The 22743-nt window shown below is 35.3% G+C and overlaps 1 protein-coding gene across 7 annotated transcripts in view; it reads left to right on the plus strand.

Annotated features, from left to right (window-relative positions):
* SLIT2 (slit guidance ligand 2) overlaps window positions 1–22743 on the plus strand; it is a 264821-nt gene that overhangs the window by 178341 nt on the left and 63737 nt on the right. For 5 of the 7 annotated variants that reach the window (XM_062636475.1, XM_062636477.1, XM_062636479.1 and 2 more), the window contains exons 10-15: window positions 15494–15565; window positions 16600–16671; window positions 17212–17283; window positions 19192–19335; window positions 19465–19628; window positions 20379–20402. In XM_062636475.1, coding sequence (XP_062492459.1) covers window positions 15494–15565; window positions 16600–16671; window positions 17212–17283; window positions 19192–19335; window positions 19465–19628; window positions 20379–20402 — 548 coding nt within the window. The remainder of the gene's footprint in view (window positions 1–15493; window positions 15566–16599; window positions 16672–17211; window positions 17284–19191; window positions 19336–19464; window positions 19629–20378; window positions 20403–22743) is intronic. The other 2 variants (XM_062636476.1, XM_062636478.1) reach the window with 1 other exon arrangement.

The following is a 22743-nucleotide window of genomic DNA, read 5'->3' on the forward strand; positions in this document are numbered from 1 at the left end:
CAGTTCCATGTCCTTTTTATGAGAAGTGGTGAACAAATTCCTTGTGTTGCTTTGCTTGTGTGCACAGCTTTTGCTTTACCTGTTAAATTGTCTTCATCTCAACCCATAAGTTTTCTCACTTTACCTTTCTGATTACATCTTCCATCCCATTGTTGGGGTTGTGTGTGAGCAGCTGTGTGGAGTTGAGTTGCTGGCGGGGGTTAAACAATGACACTTTGACACTTTCTTTCAGTCACTTTATTTGTCAGACTCGCTATTAGAGAAGTATATTTTTGCATGAAAGATGAACAACCTATATTGCCCATAATTAGTATTCTGCTAAAACAGTATCTGTAGTAATAGATAATTCTGCTGCTACTGATTAGTAGCAGTAGCAGTAGCAGTAATCTGCTAAAACAGAGGGTAATCTGGGAAGGCAAAACTAAGGTGGTTGAATGGGATCTGTGGTATAGTCATCATGTTGATACCATATACTTGTGTATAGAAGAGCATGCATGCAAATAAGGTTGTGTGACTTGTCATATAAAGCAAAAAAGTTTACAAAAAGTACAGCGATGTCCTTAGCATAGGTTATAGCAAAGGTGCTATAGGGCCTGCAGGCTTCAAGAGCAATGTGGCTGAGAGTTTCTGAGGTCACAGAAGGAAAGTTACTTTTGCATTGTCTTCTTTGAAGGGGAGAAATGCAAGCAGAAGGTGAGCTTGCTGAAGTGATGGGCAGGGGCTCATCAGCATGAGCATTTTTCTACACTGGGGATGGTGGAAGCTGTGTTTTGGAAGGGAAACAGGAGTACCCTTTAGGGAAATAGTGGGAAAGTAGCTATGCAAACAGCCTGGTAAGGAAGGTCTGTCTAGAAGTAAATGAGTTGGAGAGAGTATTCAGAATAAAAAGCTTGTGAGCCCCTTGATGATATAAGATGACACTAAGAATTTCAGATAGGGGAAGTGAGGGAAACAGATACTTGAAAGTGAAAGCGAAGAGATTTCCAGAACATACATTCTTTTGTATGTAAGATCTTCTTGAAGGTTCGAGTGTCCACAATGAGATTTTAAGAAATAAAGTGCAGTTTAAGAATTTGTAGACAATCATATGGTTTGTTGATTTTTGACCTGTGTTTTGAACTTCACAGAATTGGAACTACTATGGTTTCTTCTTACGATCTGAATAATAATCGCATCTCTCATCTTCATTATTACCGCTGTTAAGACTGAGCTGGCTGACCTTCTCTGACCCAATTCAGTCATTCTGCTATATAATACAAACACTTCTACCTTTCACCTCTCTCAGAAAAAAATCCTCTGCTAGCAAATAAAATGACTACTTCAGAAAATCCCTGCACAGTGCCTTGGAAGGCTGCACAGACCATTTTCATTGAACTGTATACTGGCTTTTTTACTTGCATGTACATGTGTGTGCATGAAAAGGAAGGAAAAATATTGCAGGAAATAAGTGGAGAGTATATTTCCAACATTTCCCACTATATTTCTGCTGCTAACCACTGAATGAATAGTGATTACAGACACTAGAAGACTGGCTTCTGCATGACTTTTAGACGTACATAATTTGCAGTGGGTATGTGAAGTTAGCATCTGTACTTCCTTAAGAAATTTGGTAGTAGGGATTGCAAGGGTGGTCCTGAGTCTGTATTTTAAGGGTCATCACTCCCAAAGAAACAACACAATGTGGAAGTATCAAGTTGACTGTAAATCCACTGTCAAAAGAAATGTGCTTAAAGTAAAAAGCAAATGGGAATTTACAGAATAGGAATGTGCTTTCTACTAATTTGTTTATTATACTTTCTGTATAACAAATGCTGCTAAGCATGGACTGGTATGACCTTCAGCATTTTAGTGGCCTGGAGAAGAAAAGATAGTAAAAACATAGCAAGGCCTCCAGCATTTGGCTAAGAAATTTAACAGATTGCAAAGTGAGGCTCAATACTTCCTGCTAGCCTTCAAATCACAGAGTGAGGCCATTTTGCATTATGAGATGCATAATCATTAATATAGATAAATATGTATGTATTTGCTGATATAAATATGTAGAGTATATACACTGTGCTTTAATGTATATAGTTTATAATTGTATAGTGTAAACTCTCTGTTATCTCTTGTGTATTGTATCTAGTTTGTAAGTTCAGGCTAAATAGTATTTTGCAGTTAAATAGCACCATTGATGCTGTAAGACATATATATGAACTTACATTTATTCAAAAGCTGGCATAATAGTGGATAGAGCAATAGAAAGCTAAACTTTTTTTGTTTTATATTGAACAGATACATACAAGTGAATGTAAGTGTAATGAGAAAACTGAATATTATCATTATACTTCATTGACAGGAACATTTGATAAATCCATAATACTTTCAAATCCCCTTTCTCTGGACTAGTTTCTCTGCCCTATGATATTGTCACCTGTTTATAACCTGTATTTGTAGAATCCAGTGATGAGTACTACCAGCATGTCATGTTAAGCTTGAAAAAATTTCATGATCCACCAACACCTCTGGTGCCTTTTCTGCCTTTTGTCTTTTCTCTGTTGTACCTCATGTGAATAACCTCTTCCCATGCGGCTGACATGAAACTTTATTGTCAGCCCTCCATTATGGAGTTACTTAAAATTTGACAACTTATTTTTGTTACATTTCATTCTTTCATCCATTTCAGCCTCTTATTTCACAGGTTAATCTTGACAAGAGCAGGTTACTCCTAATAAGAATATAATCCATATTTAGTTTTTGATGGTGCATAATACTTTTTTCTTTTTTTTCTTGAGGTTCTTCTGAAATTTACCTTCAATGCATACTCATGGTTTTGTGATGTTTTGCCATGTTCTCCATCCATTTCTTCCATCCTTCTCTCAATGGAAAGCCTAACCTCCTTGGTGAACTCCTTGGTACCCTATGAAGCACTGATTTATTTTTGCTCAACACAAACTTCCTTTAAATAAAATGTTGTTTGATCTGTTTCTACATGAAAATACTTTGTATTCATTACATTCTCAGTCCATCTGGGACAATGCTGCCTAAAACCTAAATGGTATTAATCATGTTATTCCCTGTCCTTCTGGTGTATATAAGTAGGTTTAAAGTGTACATTGACAATTTTATGCTTTTCTTTACTCCCGGGGGGTTGATAAATTAACTTGCATCTAAATAATGTGGTAAAAAACCCTTTAAATATAATGTTGAATTTCTGAAGTATTAAACACTGACAGTTTCAATTGAGTAAAATTTTCCATGTTAAAGCTCTGAGTTAGATCTTTGGAGAACAGAAAAAGCTTTCTGTTTAGAGTCTAATACTGATGTTGTGACTTTGCCTTGCTGTGATAGTTCTGCTGCACAGCTGTTTTGGGATGACATTTTAAGACAGTAGAAGCTGTCTTCTCTGCTGATGGCTACTGCTTCTGTAGCAAAGCTGGCAAGGAAACCATGTGCTTGCACTGCACTGCAGCCCCCCATTTCTGAATTTGGTGTGGTAGCCCCTAAACCATTAAGAAACACGATTTTGCACTGGAAGTTGAAGTGGTTGAGGAATGAGCAGGCATTCCTTGTTGGTGAGAGCTGGAGGAGGCAGAACAAGTTGCCAAAATGTTGTTTTGTTCCATTGCATTGGATGTACAGGTGACTGTCAGACTGTTGCTGGGACAGTTTTGTCATACTGCTGTCTGACATCTCAATTGGTACGAAAGTCAGTTGGCTAAAACTTCCAGTTCCCGTTATATGAAGTCAATTATCAGGCAATGCATTGTCTGCCAAGTGCCTCTTGGGAAGACGCCTTCAGTAACAGGACTGCTTATCTCCAAGTAGCTGCCAGTGAAAATGGAAGGAGAACAAATCCTGTGGTGTCCTCTTTTTTTCCTTCTGGTGCGATAAAGCTCAGAGCAAAATTAAGTATTCAGCATCTCAGTAAATGCAATTCTTAATCTTTATTGACTTAATACAATTCTATCTGTACCAGTTACACCCTTTCAGCAAAATTAATTCTTCTCTTTATTATGTAAATAAACTTACACACAGCTCAGTAAGAATACCTAAGCTTTTCTTTCCAGGGTCTGCTCAATCAATGTAATATTATTTGAGAAAGAAATATTTAATATTCCGTATATATTTGAAAAAACAAAATAATTGGTGGAGCACTAAGACTACCCAGTTTTAGTGCACCTACTCATGCTGCAGAAAGCACAGAATTAAAAACGTGCACAGGTGCACCTTTGCCACTGAGTTAAATGGGAACATTTCATGCCATAAATGACAGGCAGGAAACATTTGTGTAACTTTAAACTTAAAAAAAATTCCCTAATATTAACCCTATTATTTTAATGTCTGTATTGCAAATATTGTGAGGCAAAATACATTGCACATAAATATTGTATATTGATAGTCTTCATAGTTTTATTACTTACTGTGCCTTACTTTTGCATTTTTGTCTTGACTTAAGCCAAGCATGATTCATTATTCATTCATTAGAAACATCAACATTTAAATTGATTTATATTTGTTGTTTAACCTGTCCCAATCTTTATGGGATGCTCTTTCATTGGCATGTTCGGCCTATTGAGCTTAACCAACTCCAGTGGTCTAACGCACCTAGGCCTTTCCACCTTTGTCATACAGCTCATATATTAAAGGCATTAAAGGTAATTCTTAAGGTTCAAAACTATTAGTTTAGTTGATTTTAGAAAGTATAGCCTTTCCAGTGGCAATAGCATTTATCAGCCTCTATGCTGTCATTCCTTCCACATTTTAGATTTGCAGCACCGTTAATCTCTTTTCACTTGGTTGCATTTGAAAATTGACCCTCTGCGTGAAAATTCTTTGAATGATCAGCAGAAATAACTCTGGTTCCCTTCAAATAGGACCTTTTTGGCACATGTTCTATCAGAGAATCAGAAACCATGAAAGAGTGATCCAGCAACAGTTCTATTAATTGTACTGGTACCTTCTCAGAATGGTGTGAGTAAGTGACAGGTTCTTCTTTTGAAAGAAGAGGCTAAAAAGCCATTAATGAGCAAGACTACCTCACGAAAATGCTGCTCCTATATTCTTCTGATTTTCTCTTTTGTGGCTTGGACTACAAGTCTAAGTGGTTCTAAACCTTCTTTCCTTACTGTAGTATTATGAATAAAAGAAGATAAATACAATTGCGATGACTGTTTCTAGTAAAGGGAGGAATTACCTGCTCTGATAGCCACAGCTTTATATAAATGATTTTTTTAAGCAGAAAAGTGTGGACTTAAATTGATCTTTTTCCTTAATTTTGTTTATATTAAAAACATTTAATTAATCAAAGGAAGCACTTAATTAAATTTGTTTCTTTTTTAGAAAGATAGCAGTCACTACAATGGTATTTTGGGAAAGAGGAAGGTTTGCTGGAGGGCAGGGTGACCGGAAGGTAGCCATTGTTAACTAAGCAACTGACTTTCTAATTAGTCTTGCCTTGAAGATAACGTTGTTCTTTCTTGTGAATGGAGCTTTCTAATGTTTGAATGCTAAAACTGAAGCTGTACAGTTGTTACATGGTAACTATATATACATTTCCCATGAATTTCTTAAGTTGTCCCATCAGTCTTGTCTCATCTTACCTTCCTGATTTTTACTGGTTTTCTTCATGTTTTCATATTCCTCCCTGTTTCCTTATTCTCCCTTATACTTTGTTTTCCTAAGTCTTTTGATTAATGATTCCATATTATGTCAAGAACTGAACTACATCTTTGTGAGCCATGTGATATTAAGCAGGATTAAACACTCCTGAGATTGCTTCACACAGTAACACTCAAATTATATTAAAGGAGAAGGGGTGGGGAGAAGGTGGGGGAGAAAGGATAAGGAGAGGAAGGGGAAAAAGAAGAAGCAAAAGAGGGGAAAGGAAATGAGATTTGACAGGACTGAACTTGACAGATGGACTTCACCAAGACAGAGTGACAAGTGACCTGATCACACTGCAGACACTGTGGAAGTGCTTTACATAATTGAGGATTCTTATTTGAGAACTGGAAGCTCCATGTATTTATCTTTCCCAAGCTAAGTTTGGCATGTGTACAGTTTCACCATTTCTGTTTTTTTAAAATTCACCCTTAGCTAAAAGTGTGAAGTATAGCCTTATAGCCTTAAATAATTAGCTATTTGACAGTGACACTCTTACATTGAGATGCAAAGATGACCCTAAGGATGACCCTTTACAGAGAAAAGTCACTTGGGAAGGGTTTAAGCGCATTTATATGTTTAGGCTTTAGCCTGAGAACAATGCTGGTAACACACCAACATTTTAGTTGTTGCTAAGTAGCGCTTACTTTGATCAAGAATTTTACAGTCTCTCATGCCCTGACAGTGAAGAGGGACACAAGAATCTAGGAGGAAGCAGAGACAGAACACCTGACCCAAACCAGCCAAAGGGGTATTCCATACCACAACACATAATGCCCAGTATATAAACTGGGGGGAGTCACCCTAAAGGTCATCACATCAGTTGGGTAGTGAGCAATTGTATTGTGCATCACTTGTGTTTATTGTTTTCTTTTCCTTTTCCCCTTTCAGTTTTATGTTCTCTCACCTTGTTATTTCCTTTATCATTATTATTATTAGTTGTTTTATATTATATTTTAGTTATTGGACTGTTCTTAACTCATAGGGAATTCTTTCAGTTCTTCCCATCCCGCCTGGAGAGAGCGGGGAAAGAAGGGGAATGAGTGAGTGGCTGTGTGTTTCTGAGTTACTGGCTGGGCTTAAACCACAATAATTTATTGAAGGCAGTTCAAAGACTCACATAGAATGAAAACTGAAACATCAGAGATAAGGCAGCTTTCTCTATATTTAGCAGTTCAAAGTGTGATTTGGCTATCTACAGTAGCCTGACAGAAATGAGAGCAAACCCTGCATCTTCACAGCTTGAAAGGAATGGGTCTGAATGCTGAGGGGAGGATGCAGCAAGTTACAAGACATTAAACTGATGATTGTTTTCCAGTGTCTGCATTTGTTTCTGCTCTCTAGTTTAAACTAAAACATTGGTCTTTTCATGACTTGCACATAATGTCAGTACTTAAATATAATTTACTTCTTAAATAGTTAAGCTGTCAGATTGAAGTCTTGCATATCCAGTGAAGTAATGAAGTTCTGGAAAGGTTTTGCCAAGCTAGTTTATATATATATATATATATATATATATGTATATATACACACATACATGCATATACACATAGCCATTAGCTTTGTATCACTCTGTATTGTTCTCAGTAGTTTAAAAGAATCCTCTCTAATTATATCTTTTTCCAGAAAACGTGTTAACCTTCTGATGCTACCTTAAAGAGAGAGCTTGTTTGGTTTCACAATAAAATTTTTCACAGCCATTTAATTATAATTACGGCTCGTTTTGAAACTTTTCTGATTTATCAAAACTTTTTCTTAATTCCTGACATAACAAATGCATACAATACTGCCATTATATGCAGGTGTCAAGTGAAAATACTTCTGGATAAGAAAAATAATGTCATATTTGGTTGTTCATGAATGCATACTTTGGTCAGTAGGAAGCCAGAAAAATGTGCCAAATTTTTGAATTTTCAGAAATTACTGGATTAAAATAGATTACATTAAAGGTAAGAACTTCGTGGAGATGTTGCTATTTGCTAAATGCCCCATGGACAAATTCACATGTTCTACCTAATGTTTTCTCAGTTTTTAATCTAACTTTCAAAACTTCTGAGTAACTTCATTAGCTGCCATGTTTTTTAAATTAACTTTTCTTATATATGCTTCAACTGTACTTCATGTGTGCTTTTCTTCAAATCTTCTTTTATCCTCTTTTCTTCCCAGAGGTTTTAAAGACCAATCCTGCCTTATGCATTGGACTTGATATTCAAATTTCTTACTAGTGGACTAGAGAGGCAGTCCATTTTTCAGTGAAATATAGAGCTTTTGCTTCTGTTTTGCTCAAAAGTTGCTGCATCTTTATGTCCAGAAGTTTGTATTAAATAAGAGTACATGATTTTTAGATGCATTGTTATTATTTATAATGTATTAGTTTATACACTTATCTTTTTCCTAGAAGTTTACTCAGAAGGATTATAGCTTCACATATGGAGGAGGACCAAAAAGTGTTCTTAATGCAGTGGAAATATCTGGTACAAAATAGCTGACATGAAACTAAAATTTTACTATCAATGTACTCTGTGACTGAACTTTTCCACATTGTACAGCACCTAATTTTAAAGGCCATCCTGGCCATGTTTAGTCTGTTAATGCAAACAGGGACATTAACTTTGAAAATCTTTGCATGAAAATAAACCTAGTATTACTTCATCGTTTTGCGAGAAAGGTATTTATGCCATTCCCTGTCACAAGTCACACTCAGTTTATATACTTTGATTGGTGGAAGGTCATTATATCCTAATAAAACCAGTATTTGTGTCCATTGCAATATAAAACAAAATAGCTTGTTTGCTTTATAAAAAATGTAGAAATTTGCTAAAATCTTAACATTTTCATGTGATATATGCATAGAATTTCATAAAATAATTACATGTGAATAATGAAAAATTCATTATCCATGAGGCAATGTATAAATATGAAATAAAGGAATCTATTGGGGTATTGCCTTTTTACCTTAATATATTTAATTTTACTAATGCAGATTTCACTGAATTACATTTAAATTATCTTTCGGATTCCTACTTTAATATTTCTCAGGCAAAACTTAAAATATATTGCACATGACTGCCTCAGAAGTACATGGTTTTGCTAATTTGATAGCTAATCCTTTCTGCTTAACACACAGGAGAGAAATGATGTGTCATGCTCTTACTCAAATATCTTCCTAATTTGAAAATTGCAGGTAGATCATGTGGCTTTATGCTTGCTTGTTTGTTTTTTGTTGGTTGGTTGGTTGTTTTCTTTTCCTTACAGATTTTAGTTGTCAGACATTTTTTGTAAATAGAAAATTTAACCTGTTCTTACTAGCATGTGCTCTACATTGCCATTGTTCACACACATCTTTAGCTGTCTTCCTACCCCTGTGTCCTATCTTAAAAAATTAATAAAATTCAGAGGAAAGAGAATCATTTCAGCAATCAAGAGTATAGAGAGACACGGAGCACAAGAACTGGACAAAGAACTTGTGAAACCTGGGCTGGTTTCCAGAGACACTAGTAGTTACTAGCCAGAATGAACACCATTCCACCTCAAGGTGGGGTTGTGGATATTGAAGAGGAGGCACTTTGAAGGATCTCTCAGACTCTGCCAAGGGAGAGAAAATAACACAAGCATGAAGCAAATGAATGTTTTATACAGCGTGAAATGAAGCTTGAGAATGCCCATCTAGTTATTCCAGAAAAACCTTTATAGATCTCTGGCAGCTGTGCCACACTCCAAAGGTGGTGTTACTCTCAGATTTTATTTTCACAAATGGGTGTTCACTACTGATAACTTTTCCTCAGCAATAACAGTGAAGTTACTGTGAAAGAAATTAGAGGTATTGACTTTTCGGTATTTTGTGTTTCATCCTCAGAATGATTTCTTCATTGTTTACATCTTGTTAAATACATGATCCAGTAAGCAGCCACCATTTGTGAAAAGTATTCTCAGTTAAAAAGCTTCGTTTAGATTTTTGTGGCAAATTTATGGTGTAAGTCCATGTCCTGTTTAAGAGGTAGTAAGGTCTCCTGCCACAGTGTTGGTCTTGTGCAACGGTGGGATTCTCAGGCTCATGTTTCTCCTCAATGAGAACAGGTTGACAAGTCACTGCTTGTGGTGAGCCAAGAGTGTAGCAGGATTACATCTCTCTTATGTGAACTTTATATAGTTACTTTGAACAGCTCAAGTAGTTTTTATAGTATAGCAACTCTCATCAAAAGTAGGCTAATTAGAGAGGTTTTAACTTGACTTTAGATGACTCAGGCTAATTGCACTGGAGTTGCGCTCTGACAGATGCCAAAGTACTGAGCAAATAATTCTTTAAGATGTGGTGCATTTTGCCTACAATCTGTAATAATTAAGGAATGTAAAGCCTATCATTATTAATGGTGCTGTAGGGTTCAGAGTATGAGATGACCCTTTCTCTTTTCATCTGAGATGAAAAATGAAATAAATGCAGGTTTGGGACTTGCTTTTGAATAAATGCAATGAATTGCTTAATAGCTTTAGAATGACAATTCTTGTTACTTTTTTGATGTAATGCAGACTAAGGAGTCATCTGTCATTTATAATCAGTCCCCTGAGGAAAAATTTGATAGAACAGTTAGAATGGGTGTTAACAGTTTGGCAAGCTTTAAGGCAACATTGTCAGTGATTCTTCATATGCAAATATTTAGATAATTGTCGACCAGATTTATTAATACACAGAATCAGAGACTGAAATTCTAAAGTGCAAGCAATATAGTCATTCAAGATGTATCTTTTGTTTTGTTAGACATGGATGATAGCACAGATTTCAACAAAATGCTTTTGCTGCTAAAGTTAGAAACAACATTTAGTGGATATAAGCACTCTGGAGATGAAGTTGTTGGGAAAGATAAAACCGAGGTACTTTGTTTAATAGCCTCAAGGATTCCTGTAGCAAAGGGAGATCATTACTTTTTCCTTATTTTAAAAACCCTTAAACCTGGCAGATGTTGCGAATGATGAGAGATGGGTTGGCTGTGTATTGCAGTTCTTCAGATTCAGGAGCTGCACTGAGTCCCATCACTGAAATCTATTTTCTGTTTTCTGACAGCTGTTTTTGCCATTTACTTTAAAAGCAGATGGGGAAAATGCAAAGAAGAGCTGTCAATTTTATTACCATGTATAATCAGCATCTGTGCAATACATCAGACTCATTGCATAGCTTACACTTTCTTCTCTGTAGTAAAAATTCTTGTGGGATTTCTTGACAAGCTTCTTGCAGACTTTTTGTAAGTGAGTAGGTGCTGGAATTAAATAAATTAATTAAGTTCTAAAGCCACTATCGTAGTGACCAAATTTACGTAAGATGTTATGTTCTGATTCTTCCATTATAAAGTATACGGCTGATTTCAAATTAGTGTTTTCTTAAGGATGGGGTTTTAATTTATTGTTACTAAACGCTTTTTTTTCTTTAGCTATATAACTAACCCCTTAACACACATCTATGTACAGCACCTCTCTGTGCAGTACTTTTTACCTTTCTCTACTGAGCAGGCTTAGTATATTGTACCCCATCTGCATGATTTAAAATAAAAGGATTCTATAGAGAACAGGGTGTTCTTCCTTCCCAATCTGCCTCTTTCCTGGTGCAGAAGTCTTTCACAGAAATGACTTTTTACAGTAGAAAAATAAGCTAGTTTCAAAGTGTCAGTATAAATAAACATGTTGTCTGTCTCTGTAAGTGCGGAAGTAGTAATCAGTAATGGCGTGCTCCAGGCATATAGTAGAGAACAGCATCCTGGAAAGTGTCAAGTGATTTACATGTCACAGGCCTCTCAGGGGACCGGGTGGGAAGAATCTGTCTACTGGCTGGGGAGCTACTTTGATTTATTTTGACTAGGTTGGAAGTCACAACTGCAGAAACACCTTTGTTTCTCAGAATAGTAAGTGGTTGTACATTATGGTGTCTGCAGTGATAAGCAGGGGGAGAAGAGCTAGAAAAAGAAATGTTCACAGTACATTTCCTAGATAAGAGAGATTAGGTAATAGTCCTCAAAAAAGGTTTTAAACAGTTTGGCACTGTTAAAAGATGTGAAACACTTATGTATTGATGCAGGACTTCTTTGAAGTGAAGCACTAAAAGGAGCAGACTTTAATACTAAGAGCATTAATTAGTGTTTGTGTGGTGATGGGCACAGTACTTCTTATACATGAGGCAGTGCAAGCTTTGATGAAATGTGCACTGAACTATCTTCCTCCATTATCTTATCTTATTTAATATGCTACTGAAATTGACTGTGGCTTTTAAAAAAGAAACCACTAAGGCACTGTTTATGATACATAGATGATCATTTATAAGAAAGAGTGACTTCTGGGATAACTTTGAAAAGAGATGTTGTGCATAAAATTTAATACAAGTTCCATGGAAAAATACTGATACTAGCTTTTTGTTCTTCTGTGATATAGTGGTACTTCTGGCCATGTCATTTTTGAGAACCTAATAGCTGATGTTTTCAATACCAGATACAACCCATCCTATTCCAGAATTAAAATTGCTTCATTTAATATGAGGATTAATAGAAAGGATTTTTAATTGCTATGGGGTTTATCATGACAATGCAAATTTCCTTTAGATATTAGTCTATCTGTGCTTTGTTACCCGGGAATATATCTAATTATATTTTCTCTGGAATGGTGGATGCAAATTTGTACTCTGAAATTCAGCTGATTTTAGAAAGATAAAGCCAAAGATTAGAGGATAACAATGCTTGAAAATGTGAATTTGTTTTACTTTCTTTACAGACAAAGTGGGGTATAAAAGATTATTCTTCTGCATTTATATAATCTTATTTTTCCTTTCTTATGCTAATCTCATTTTGTAAAATGTGATGTGTTTTAGTGCGAACATCATGGCGTGACTTAAGAAAAGACATACTTAGATGATCCTACTATAACAAATCCTTTATCCAAAAGAGCCTGTAAATTTATCACAGCACTGCACAGTCTGTCTATTAGACTATAAATTTCTCACTAAAAGGAAATGTTAGGTAAAGTTGACAAGGAGTTCATTTTACATATCCACCAGTGAATTTTAGCTTGCTCCATTAGAACTACTAGAAAACTAGCTTTCAGAAATATAGTGTAGTAGGACTTCTTCAGGTTTTTGACCCATATAATTTGTAGACAAATTGGACAGCAGTAAATGAAATCAGCTGTTCCATCTTTTAATAAAAAATAGCATACATGTATCCTGTAAGGTACTTCAGTTTATAGAACTAATACATCTTATATTAAAAGAATAAACTGGAAAATACTTTTGTGTCTTTATTTAACTCTAGACCTTGTCTTTCTCAAGTTACATGTCTAGTTAAGAACATTATGTGTTTAAACATAGGTGAACCTCTAGCACTAGGTTACAAATCTCTACATCATAGGCTAATAAGCAGCATTTATAAATGAGGCTTGTGTCAGCTTCACAAGGGAGTGTTGCCACTGCAACATCTGTCTGTAATATCTGTCTTTTCCATAATACCCAGAGGCATGTTACCCCAGTGTCTCTCTCTCTCCAGCAATTCATGTCCTTCAATATGGCCTAATCCTTCCCTGTTCTTTTTAACCCTCCTCCCCTTTCCAGTCTCTGCATATGTCCTATGTGTTTCCCTGTGCAAGATATTCTTTGGCTGGTTTTCAAAGCTACACATCTGATAAATGTCTGGTGAGGCTGTCCCTGGTGGTTAGGCAGTTGGTACCTGCCAAATAGAGTGTGTAATAGGAATGGATGGATTCCCTTCATGGCTGGGTTAATTTGGTTTCTCAACTCCTTTCCATTGCTAAAATAAGGGAATTTTTAGAAACTTTTTATTTGAAGGTTTTACCTCTCTTTGACCTACCCAGCCAAGCAGAAAACTACCTAGATGATAAGCATGCATAATCTTTATTTTGTGGGGAAACTAAGCTAAGAATGTAGTGTAAGAACAGAATACTTTGGTTTGGTCTAACTTGGTGTTGACATTTAACTTAAGTAAGATTTTACTTATTCAGATGTTCACCTTCTGCACCTACTCAAGTGTACTGGAGAAGATTTACCTTGTTCCTTTGTAGCCTAGCCAGTACTTCCGGTCTGATGAAAAATGTGTTTCATGGGTCCAAAAGGCTCAGCCAAGGTGAAGAAAGCATATGAAAGAATATTGGGTTTATGGAAAAAGTTAACAGTCTTGCGCCATGGGATTTCCTGCAGTGTTTAAAATGTACCTGAAAACTGTAGCAAGGTGGCAACATTTTCCTGGTTAAGGACATTTTTAAGACATGAACCTTGTCTAAAACAGCTCTGATGAAGTGTGATTTTCTGTGTGTCAGGAAGATATTTTGAGGCTTTTGGATTTTTTCTTGGCTTTTTTATACACCATCCAAAAATAAATTCTGCTAAGGTGAAGCATGTCTAGACTTAAGAGATTTTGAGTATTAAATGTGTAAATATCTCCATCTGAACAAAACTTCACAAAGGCAGCAAAAATTCTTTCTTCAGATCAGCTGTACCGTGATAGCTGGAGAAGCTTTATAAACAGAAACAATTGTCTTAAGAACACTTTCTTGGAAAGGCTTACTCAAAGTGAGTATAGGAGCTTATTAGTTACACTGCATACCCAGAGACTTATATGTCTCTTTATCAGAGCAGAAGTGAAACAGAAGAGAGTTAATAAGACAAAGCTGAAAGGAAAGATACAGGCTAATATTCCCACATCTAAATGTAAAAAGGCTTATTAACTTTTAATTTGGGGTCAATGTTGATGTAATTTGAAACACTGCAATAAAGTCTACAGAATGTGGATTCCTTATATGAAATAGATTTTTGGCGTTGTCTTTATGTATGTAGATCATAGGGTTGGTGCCTGTCCATGAAAGATGGAAAGAGAAAGCTTTTTAGATGCATGTTAAGTAGTTTGAATAATGCTGCCTTTTCCTGTTGTACTTTTCAGTACAGTTTCATTGCTTATGTCTACATAATAGAATTTTTACACTGCCATAACCATGAAATACTATGGTGTGTGAAGAAGTAGCTTCTATTTTAAATGTGCTCATTGCTGAATCTGTCTTGACTTGTTGGCAAGTGGGCCATAGGTCTGTGTCAGCATAGATCTCCCATATGCAAAGCTGTGGAAGGTCAAAAAATTCTTAGAAAACTGTTTTCATCAGGAAGTTCACACTTTGATATATGGCAAGTTTCAGTCACAGTTCCTATACATGCAAAGCAAATATGGCCAGTAACATAAACTACAATTTTAAATTAAAATACTTGTTTAAATAAGTTAGAAGTGTGCCTGTTCAATCTTAGTATTATGTCTTAAAGAAAATGTGTTACATACTGTATCTAAAGAAATCATGTGTGCATGTTGAAAAACATGGCTTTTGCCTGACTGCAGGTAGCAACATACGTTATTTGTTCTTTTGGAATGCTCCTCTCCCCTTTCCTATGGTTTTCATATTTCAATGATTAACTCACACAAGTCTTTAGACATTTCTAAATAAAACTTGCTGTATGTGAATAATACATTGGGAGTCAATTAACACCAACTCAAGTTTGAATTTTTAAATGACAGATCTAGCTTAAATTTTACAAAAACCTTGCATGCTTTCAAAGTAAGTTTTCTTTAGATGCAAAGATTGGGTTTTAATTTATAGCATTACACTCTAAAGAGTAAAGAATTTGGTTTCAGAGACAAAATATTATTCTTTTCTTATGAAAACGAAAAGGAAATTACCTTGTTTCTCAAGGTAAAATTATACTGAAAAAGAAAGCAAAAGCAACCTTCTTTGTTAAAGTCTGTCCCTTTCAGTTTGTTATGTCTTTACATTGCTGTTTGGCTTGAGTTTTGTATTTTTATGTTGTTGCTATTCTTTTCAGACGATTAGAACAAAATTCAATCAAGGTCATACCTCCTGGAGCTTTCTCACCATATAAAAAGCTTCGAAGAATGTACGTACCAAATAATTTAGATTTTTTTCATCTTCATATATATATACATACCCACACACATACACATATATATATAGAATCATAGAATAGTTAGGGTTGGAAAGGACCTTAAGATCATCCAGTTCCAACCCCCCTGCCATGGGCAGGGACACTTAACATTAAACCATGTCACCCAAGGCTCTGTCCAGCCTGGTCTTGAACACTGCCACAGATGGAGCATTCACAACTTCCCTGGGCAACCCATTCCAGTGCCTCACCACCCTTACAGTAATGAACTTCTTCCTAATATCCAATCTAAACTTCCCCTAAGTTTTAACCCGTTACCTGTTGTCCTGTCACTACAGTCCCTAATGAAGAATCCCTCCCCAGCATCCCTATAGGCCCCCTTCAGATACTGGAAGGCTGCTATGAGGTCTCCACGCAGCCTTCTCTTCTCCAGGCTGAACAGCCCCAACTTTCTGAGCCTATCTTCATACAGGATATATATATCTGCATATAAAAGACAAATCGAGGTCATACAGAGGAACTGCAGTCAATGTGTGAGCATTTAAGAAAGTTTGACCATGACAGTAAGACTGTATAGCATATTTGTCAAGTTAATATTTTTTTTACCAAGTATTGAATTTATTTGATGTATGGTTCTGCGTAGAAGTAATATGTTACTGTGGCAAGCATTCTGTAAACAAATAAATTAATGGGGATAAGCCACTATTATTTCAGAATATCTTTGAGTTTGTGTAGCTCTGTTGTGATAACAAACAATTCTTTCTAAAGTGTACTTAAGCAGTTAGGAAAAGTAAATCTTTTTGTCCTTTTTTTTTTTCCCAAACATTTGAAAGGTCTATTATTTACCATGCATTTTTTTTCAGTGTACTGGCTTTTAGTGGTTTTGTATTAAAATTCTTTGTTAGTGTCTCATGTAAATATTTTAATATCTCTCTCCCTTCCGTGTCCAATTCTAATTACATGTTATTTGAACATTTGCTATGTTGAGAATAGCTTGAATTAATTGAATCAAACTTCCTTTATTTCAGTGACCTGAGCAATAACCAGATCTCTGAAGCAGCTCCAGATGCTTTCCAGGGCTTACGTTCACTCAATTCACTGTAGGTATATGTTTGACCTACAAAAACAAAAGCAAATTTCTCATATTCTTATAGTGCAATTGTCTTGAATTTTCATCTCCCTGCAGAATTTTGATATAAATTTGATTAATTCTGAAAATGGTAAAAATGATTTCAGAATGTTGGAGTGATAATTGAATGCAGCATCGCAGCTAGACATTAAAAATGTGTGGGTTTTTTTTTTATAAATATGATTGTGGTAAAGAATTGAACAAAATCAAACACTTCTTTTATTCCCCAGTTAGCCATTCTTGCTAACACCAAATCCACTTACCAAGGTCCTTTGTTAAGGCTGTAAACAGTGAGGTGCTGATTCTGCTAAGAGCTATTTGGGCAACGCACCTTTTGGGAAAATGTGTGATCCTGCTGCCTCACAGGACCACAAGGATCTTACAAGTATCAAATTGTTGATACTAAATTCCCTTCAGTAACAGAGAACTTCCTTTATTTTAAAAGTCAATATCACACAGTATATACCTTTCATAATAGTGGCTTTGTATGCGTGATTATTTCCTGTTACAGTGTCCTCTATGGGAATAAAATTACAGAACTTCCAAAGGGCCTCTTTGAAGGACTCTTTTCTCTGCAACTGCTGTGAGTATTTTTTTAATATTTATTCTGGTTTTGGATAATTCAGAAGGGTAAACATGATGAGAGAGTTATGCCTGGAGAAGAACTGGCAGGAAATCCCATCTGTAAGATCAGAGTATAATAAAAACAAATTATGTTAAAGCCAAAGGAGTCAAGACTGTTGTAGGCCAGCTTGCCATTCATCTACAAATTTGATCACACAATTCATGTCTCTGCGTAAAATGACAAAATGAAACTATTATTGTGTAGAATTTATGAGGATAAAATGCATAAGATATGATATTGTCTTGCCTTGTTTACAAAAATTAGTATTTATTAAGTGTTGTGAGAACCACAGAAGGAATATTTGTGTGTTATATACAGAGAAAGGATGTAGTAGAAATGCTGTGTAATTGTATTTCTGGTTGTACCCGTGGAAGTACAGAGTTGCAGCATAGTTTCATTGATGACTTTTAATGTTTTCTGGCACTCATCTCTATACAATTCAAACTCCAGCTGCTGTGTAATTTAACACTTTGAAAATTTCCATGTGTAATCTCACAAACAATTTCTATTTAGATTTAATACTGGTAATAAAGAAAAATGACATTGTGATATGTTTATCAAATATTGTCAGTGTTCATTAGAAGAGGCTGTACTCTAGATGTGCTGCATAAAAGAAATTTGTGAAATAGGCCATAAAACAACAATGGTGTTTTTGGATTAAATTGTTCCAGAATAATTGACTTGTTGGTTTAAAGCTTCTTAAAGAATTTAAAACTTCTTCTCACTTGATTAAAAGTATTTAATGTCCAGACTTTATTGTGTAATGATCACCAAAATGTCCATTACTAACAACTCAATGAGGATGATGGATCAGTAATACAGAGAAAATGCAAGTTCTAGCACCACCTAGAGGTTTATATTTATTTATTTTTGTCAAAAACTAGTATAGTGGTGGGGGGTACGCATACCTGTTTTCCTTTTAGATTTTAGCTATAAAACCATACTTCAGACGTTGTAAAAAAAAAGGAAGAGCCATCTCTGAATTTCTGTATTTAAAGAATGTCCATAGCTTGATATACTTTGCATAGATAATAGATTTCAGTTTAAGTAAATTTCTGTTTGTGTGCTGAAACTTTTTATCAAAGCATTGGTTTTCAAATCTACCATTCTATTCCATTTCTGGATGGAAATTGGATTTAAAAATGGTTATAAAAATGCATCTCGTTGGATGACATTTTAATTTTTTTTTCCTCTTCAGAAACATGAAGGAGTTGGTTTAAATTGCCTTGTTTGTTTTAGCTTTAGAAGTCTGGGAGGTACAGGGAAGAAAAGGTTCCCTTTGAAGATGGAGAAGAAAAAGGATCCAAGACAGATTTGGATATATTCCATGCCACCAGTTTTTACTACAACTCTGTTAATGTGTCAGCATGCTGATTAGAAACATATAATTAAAAATGCCATTGCACACCTCTTCCAGCTAATGAACACAGTGTTCAGTTCCTTTTTTGTTTTTGTTTGTTTGTTTGTTTATTTATTTATTTGGCAAAAGGAAGTAGTTTTCCTTGCAGATACTTGATTTTTTAAGCTAGTTTCTTTTTTTTTTCCTTTTTTTCTTTTTCTCTTCCTTTTTTTTTTTCCACAGGCAAATTCCACCCACACATTCTACCAGCACTCACAAGTGATTTTATTTTAGCTGACTAACCCCATGCTTTTCAATTCCAAGGTGGAAATATTTAGGAATCATTTCAGATCACCTAAATAAGATATTTAATTTAATTGAAATGCCTTATGTCACTGTCAATTAATATTTGATATTACACCTCTTGTTCTGGTTACAAGTGAGCACAAAATATACCTGCCAGATGCTGAAGCTGCAGCGACACTGAGTGAATTCTTTCAATTTTAAAATTTTCTTCCATTAAACAGATTACTGAATGCCAACAAGATCAACTGCCTTCGAGTTGATGCTTTTCAAGATCTTCACAACCTGAATCTTCTTTCCCTGTATGATAACAAGCTTCAGACAATTGCAAAAGGCACCTTCTCACCCCTACGTGCAATTCAGACCTTGTATGTATGCTCTTGTTTATATTTGTCTTTAGTATGACTTCATATTCTACAACGTACTAAAACTATTGAGAACTGCTGAGGCCAAAGGGAAATAATGTGTGAAATTATAATTCTTTTTCTTCATGAAAGGCATTTGGCTCAGAACCCATTTATCTGTGACTGCCATCTGAAGTGGCTGGCGGATTATCTTCACACAAACCCCATTGAGACCAGTGGTGCCCGTTGCACCAGCCCCCGTCGTCTGGCAAACAAAAGGATCGGCCAGATCAAAAGCAAGAAATTCCGCTGCTCAGGTAATTTTCTTAGTTCAGCTGCTATTTTTCTTTTATTGGCAAAACCAGTGGTTATAGAAGTTCTAATGAAGGCAGCTGGCTCTCTGCGGAATTATTAAACATTGCAGAATCTTTTTTAGTTCTTTGACTGAAGGAGGGAAATCATGGAAGTCATAGACTATTGGATCATGGAACATTACTATAGTTAATACATTTGGCATTATTTCTGAGTAACATTAAATCTAACAAAAGAAACGCAATATATACTTCAGAATGAAATGCTAAAGTTATTCACTACAAATATCACTGACATAAATCATTTTGGAAGAATTTCCACGAGGCTCTGGAGTATGTGAAAGATCTAAAAATTTCTAGCTAAATATGGAAACATGACATATTCATTTTATGCAGGGAGCTTACCTCATACTGAAATTTACTGTTTTCTTTTTCTAATCTTATTCCATTTCCTACTTACATTTCTTTAAATCCTAACTTTTGTCATATGGTATCCAGCTGTTCCAGGTGCATTTCACATTCTGCAATTTATTCAGTCTCGAGTGCAAACACCAGCTGAGAACTGTTTGTTACCCATGTTCCGGATATATTTATGACTATTCACACGTTGTTATCAGCTCTCATTGTGAATACGCATTTTTTCGCTTATCTGTAGTTAACTGTAGTCCATACTTAATCTAATAAAAATCATTCTTTGCTTGCTGACATTCAGGTGCATCTTCTATTTTTTTTTTTTTTTTTTTTCTCTTTATTTAGCTAAAGAACAGTATTTCATTCCAGGTAGGTTTGACTCTGCAGTAAGATTGACTAACTGCAGATATTCTCTCCCTTCCCTCAAAAAAGCAAAGTTTGTTATAGCTTTTAAGAAACTGATGCATGTGTATTAACTTTAGTCAATACCTGTAGCTAGACTTAGTTTTTCCTTTGTAGATTACTAATAGTTCTGTTTTCTGAATATGAGCCTAGCATGCAGTTCCACTTACTTTTTTTGTCTCACAAATTTCACACAACTTACCAAAATTATGCCTCTACTTAAACTATTTAAAAGGTTGCACCTGCTAGTTCATATTTCAGTTGACACCTTTACTTACCTTGTACCTTGCCTCTCTGCCACTCCTGTTTTTAAAATGTAGCTCCTGAGCTGCTTTTAAAAGCAGGAAAAAATACTACCGTCAAAGAGCTAGTACAACTTAAAAAAAATCAATGTTTTACATATTAACATTTTCTTGCCTTACTTCCATGCTCTACGCTGGCTGCAACTACTGCTTCCTCACCCTCTTTACGTTTACAAAATCACAGCGGAATGCTTGGAAAAGAAAGCTGATATTCTTCATTACAGGCATTCTGTGGTCACACGCACACAATGAATCAAAAATGTTTGTCATTAAAGACAATATGACTTTAGAGTTCGGGTGAAACAGCAGTTTACACACCGGTTTAAGCTGCAATGAGTCTATGATACTTTCAAAAAAGATTTACAGATGTTGGCCCTAGCTCTTTGAAATATGTTTGTTTCTTTGCTTTATCTTGCTTGTCAGGTGTGTGCACTGATTTCTTAACAGAAAAAACAAAAAACAATGATGGACTTGCATTATGTTCCTAACATAATGATTATAATGATTGTTTGGCAAAATAAAAAAGTGAATAAAGAATCTATTGATGAATTGCACTATGTAATTTGCAGGCAGGGTTTTCTACCATTGTTTAATATCTAGAAAGATACCTGTAATAACTGATTATGACACCAGTGCACTTGTTCTTTCAAGTACTACAGGTATACTGTCATTCTGCAATCTTACTTATTCTTTGTCTTTTAAGCCAGTTTTTAACAGCTCTTCTCCTAATGCTGTGTGATTTATCACTTAAATTTGAAGCAATGCTGGAATTCTTTTGTGCCCTTTTACTAATAAAGCTGGTTTGAATATGAAGAAAAGACGAAATACAAAATAAGGCAGCAATTTGTCAGCATTGGCAGCCGCGAAAATGTGTTTTAAAGCAGCATAAACCTGAGGGGGATTCAATTTCTCAAACCTGTAGTACCACTCAATCCCTTAATGAGTAAAACAGCTGTATTCCTGCCACAGAGTGACTACTACTCAACCTTGCCAGCACAACTTTTGTCTCTGAGTTAGAAGCATTTTCTTGCCAGCAAATGTCTTCACAGCCTGTTTATAATGTGACCACACATGCAGTTTAGGTTTGTTTACGTACCCTTTCAAAAATGCTATTCCTGGGTGAGAAAAAAAAAGTGCTACAGACTTGCTTCTTGAAATACAATTGCTGTGCTTTCTCTCTCTATTGGGTTTGAGGAAGATGCTGCATAAAATTATTCTAGTTGTTGAAGACCTTGTCCCCTAATATTTTAGTTGTTTAGCTTCTAAAAGTGATTTTCTCTGGACACAGGAAGAAAAAAAATATATTCATAGGCTTGCTTTTGGGGTATTTAAAAGTGCTAAAAATTACTTCTTTACACTTCAGTAAATGCTGTTAAAATGTTATAATTTCTCTGACAATTCAATTCTTTTACTATTTGTTTTAAATATGTCATTGGGAGATCTTGCTCTGCAGACACTAGGAAGTCTTGGTAGAATTTTATTATAGTCATTTAGAAGATTATACAAGCCTTAAATCGTTAATTTGAAATAATATTCTGTCTGCTAGCTCTTAGAAATTTTCCACATTGTTATATGTGCTTAAGACATTTAAATGCTAGATAGCATAACATGTGATGACTGTTTTGGGGTTTTTTTTATTCCCCTGAGAAATCTGTTTCTCCTACTTTTCTTCAGTTTATTCAGGTTTTAAGTGGCATAGCATGTGTATGTGTTCAAGGGAGCAGCTTTCAAAGAATTCATTTAAAATAGTGAAGAATAATGCATGGGAGGCATTGTCATCCTATATGAAACCTTTAATTAACCCCAATCTTTTCTTCATTTTTTGATGCCACTTAAAATGAATTATTCTTCCTCTCTGCTGAAGATGGTACTCCCTAGCAACATCTTCTAATCAAAGTAAAGTTGAGTAGAGAACATGAGAGCTTAGTTCATGGTTTTGTCTTAATTGGGATTACTCTGTCTTTCTTTCCTTCTTGGCTATCTTTACTTTTTCAGGAGTTCACCAT

Source organism: Pezoporus occidentalis, unplaced genomic scaffold, assembly GCF_034315485.1.
Source record: "Pezoporus occidentalis ecotype Australia unplaced genomic scaffold, CSIRO_AGI_Poc_V1 ctg48, whole genome shotgun sequence".
NCBI lineage: Eukaryota > Metazoa > Chordata > Aves > Psittaciformes > Psittacidae > Pezoporus > Pezoporus occidentalis.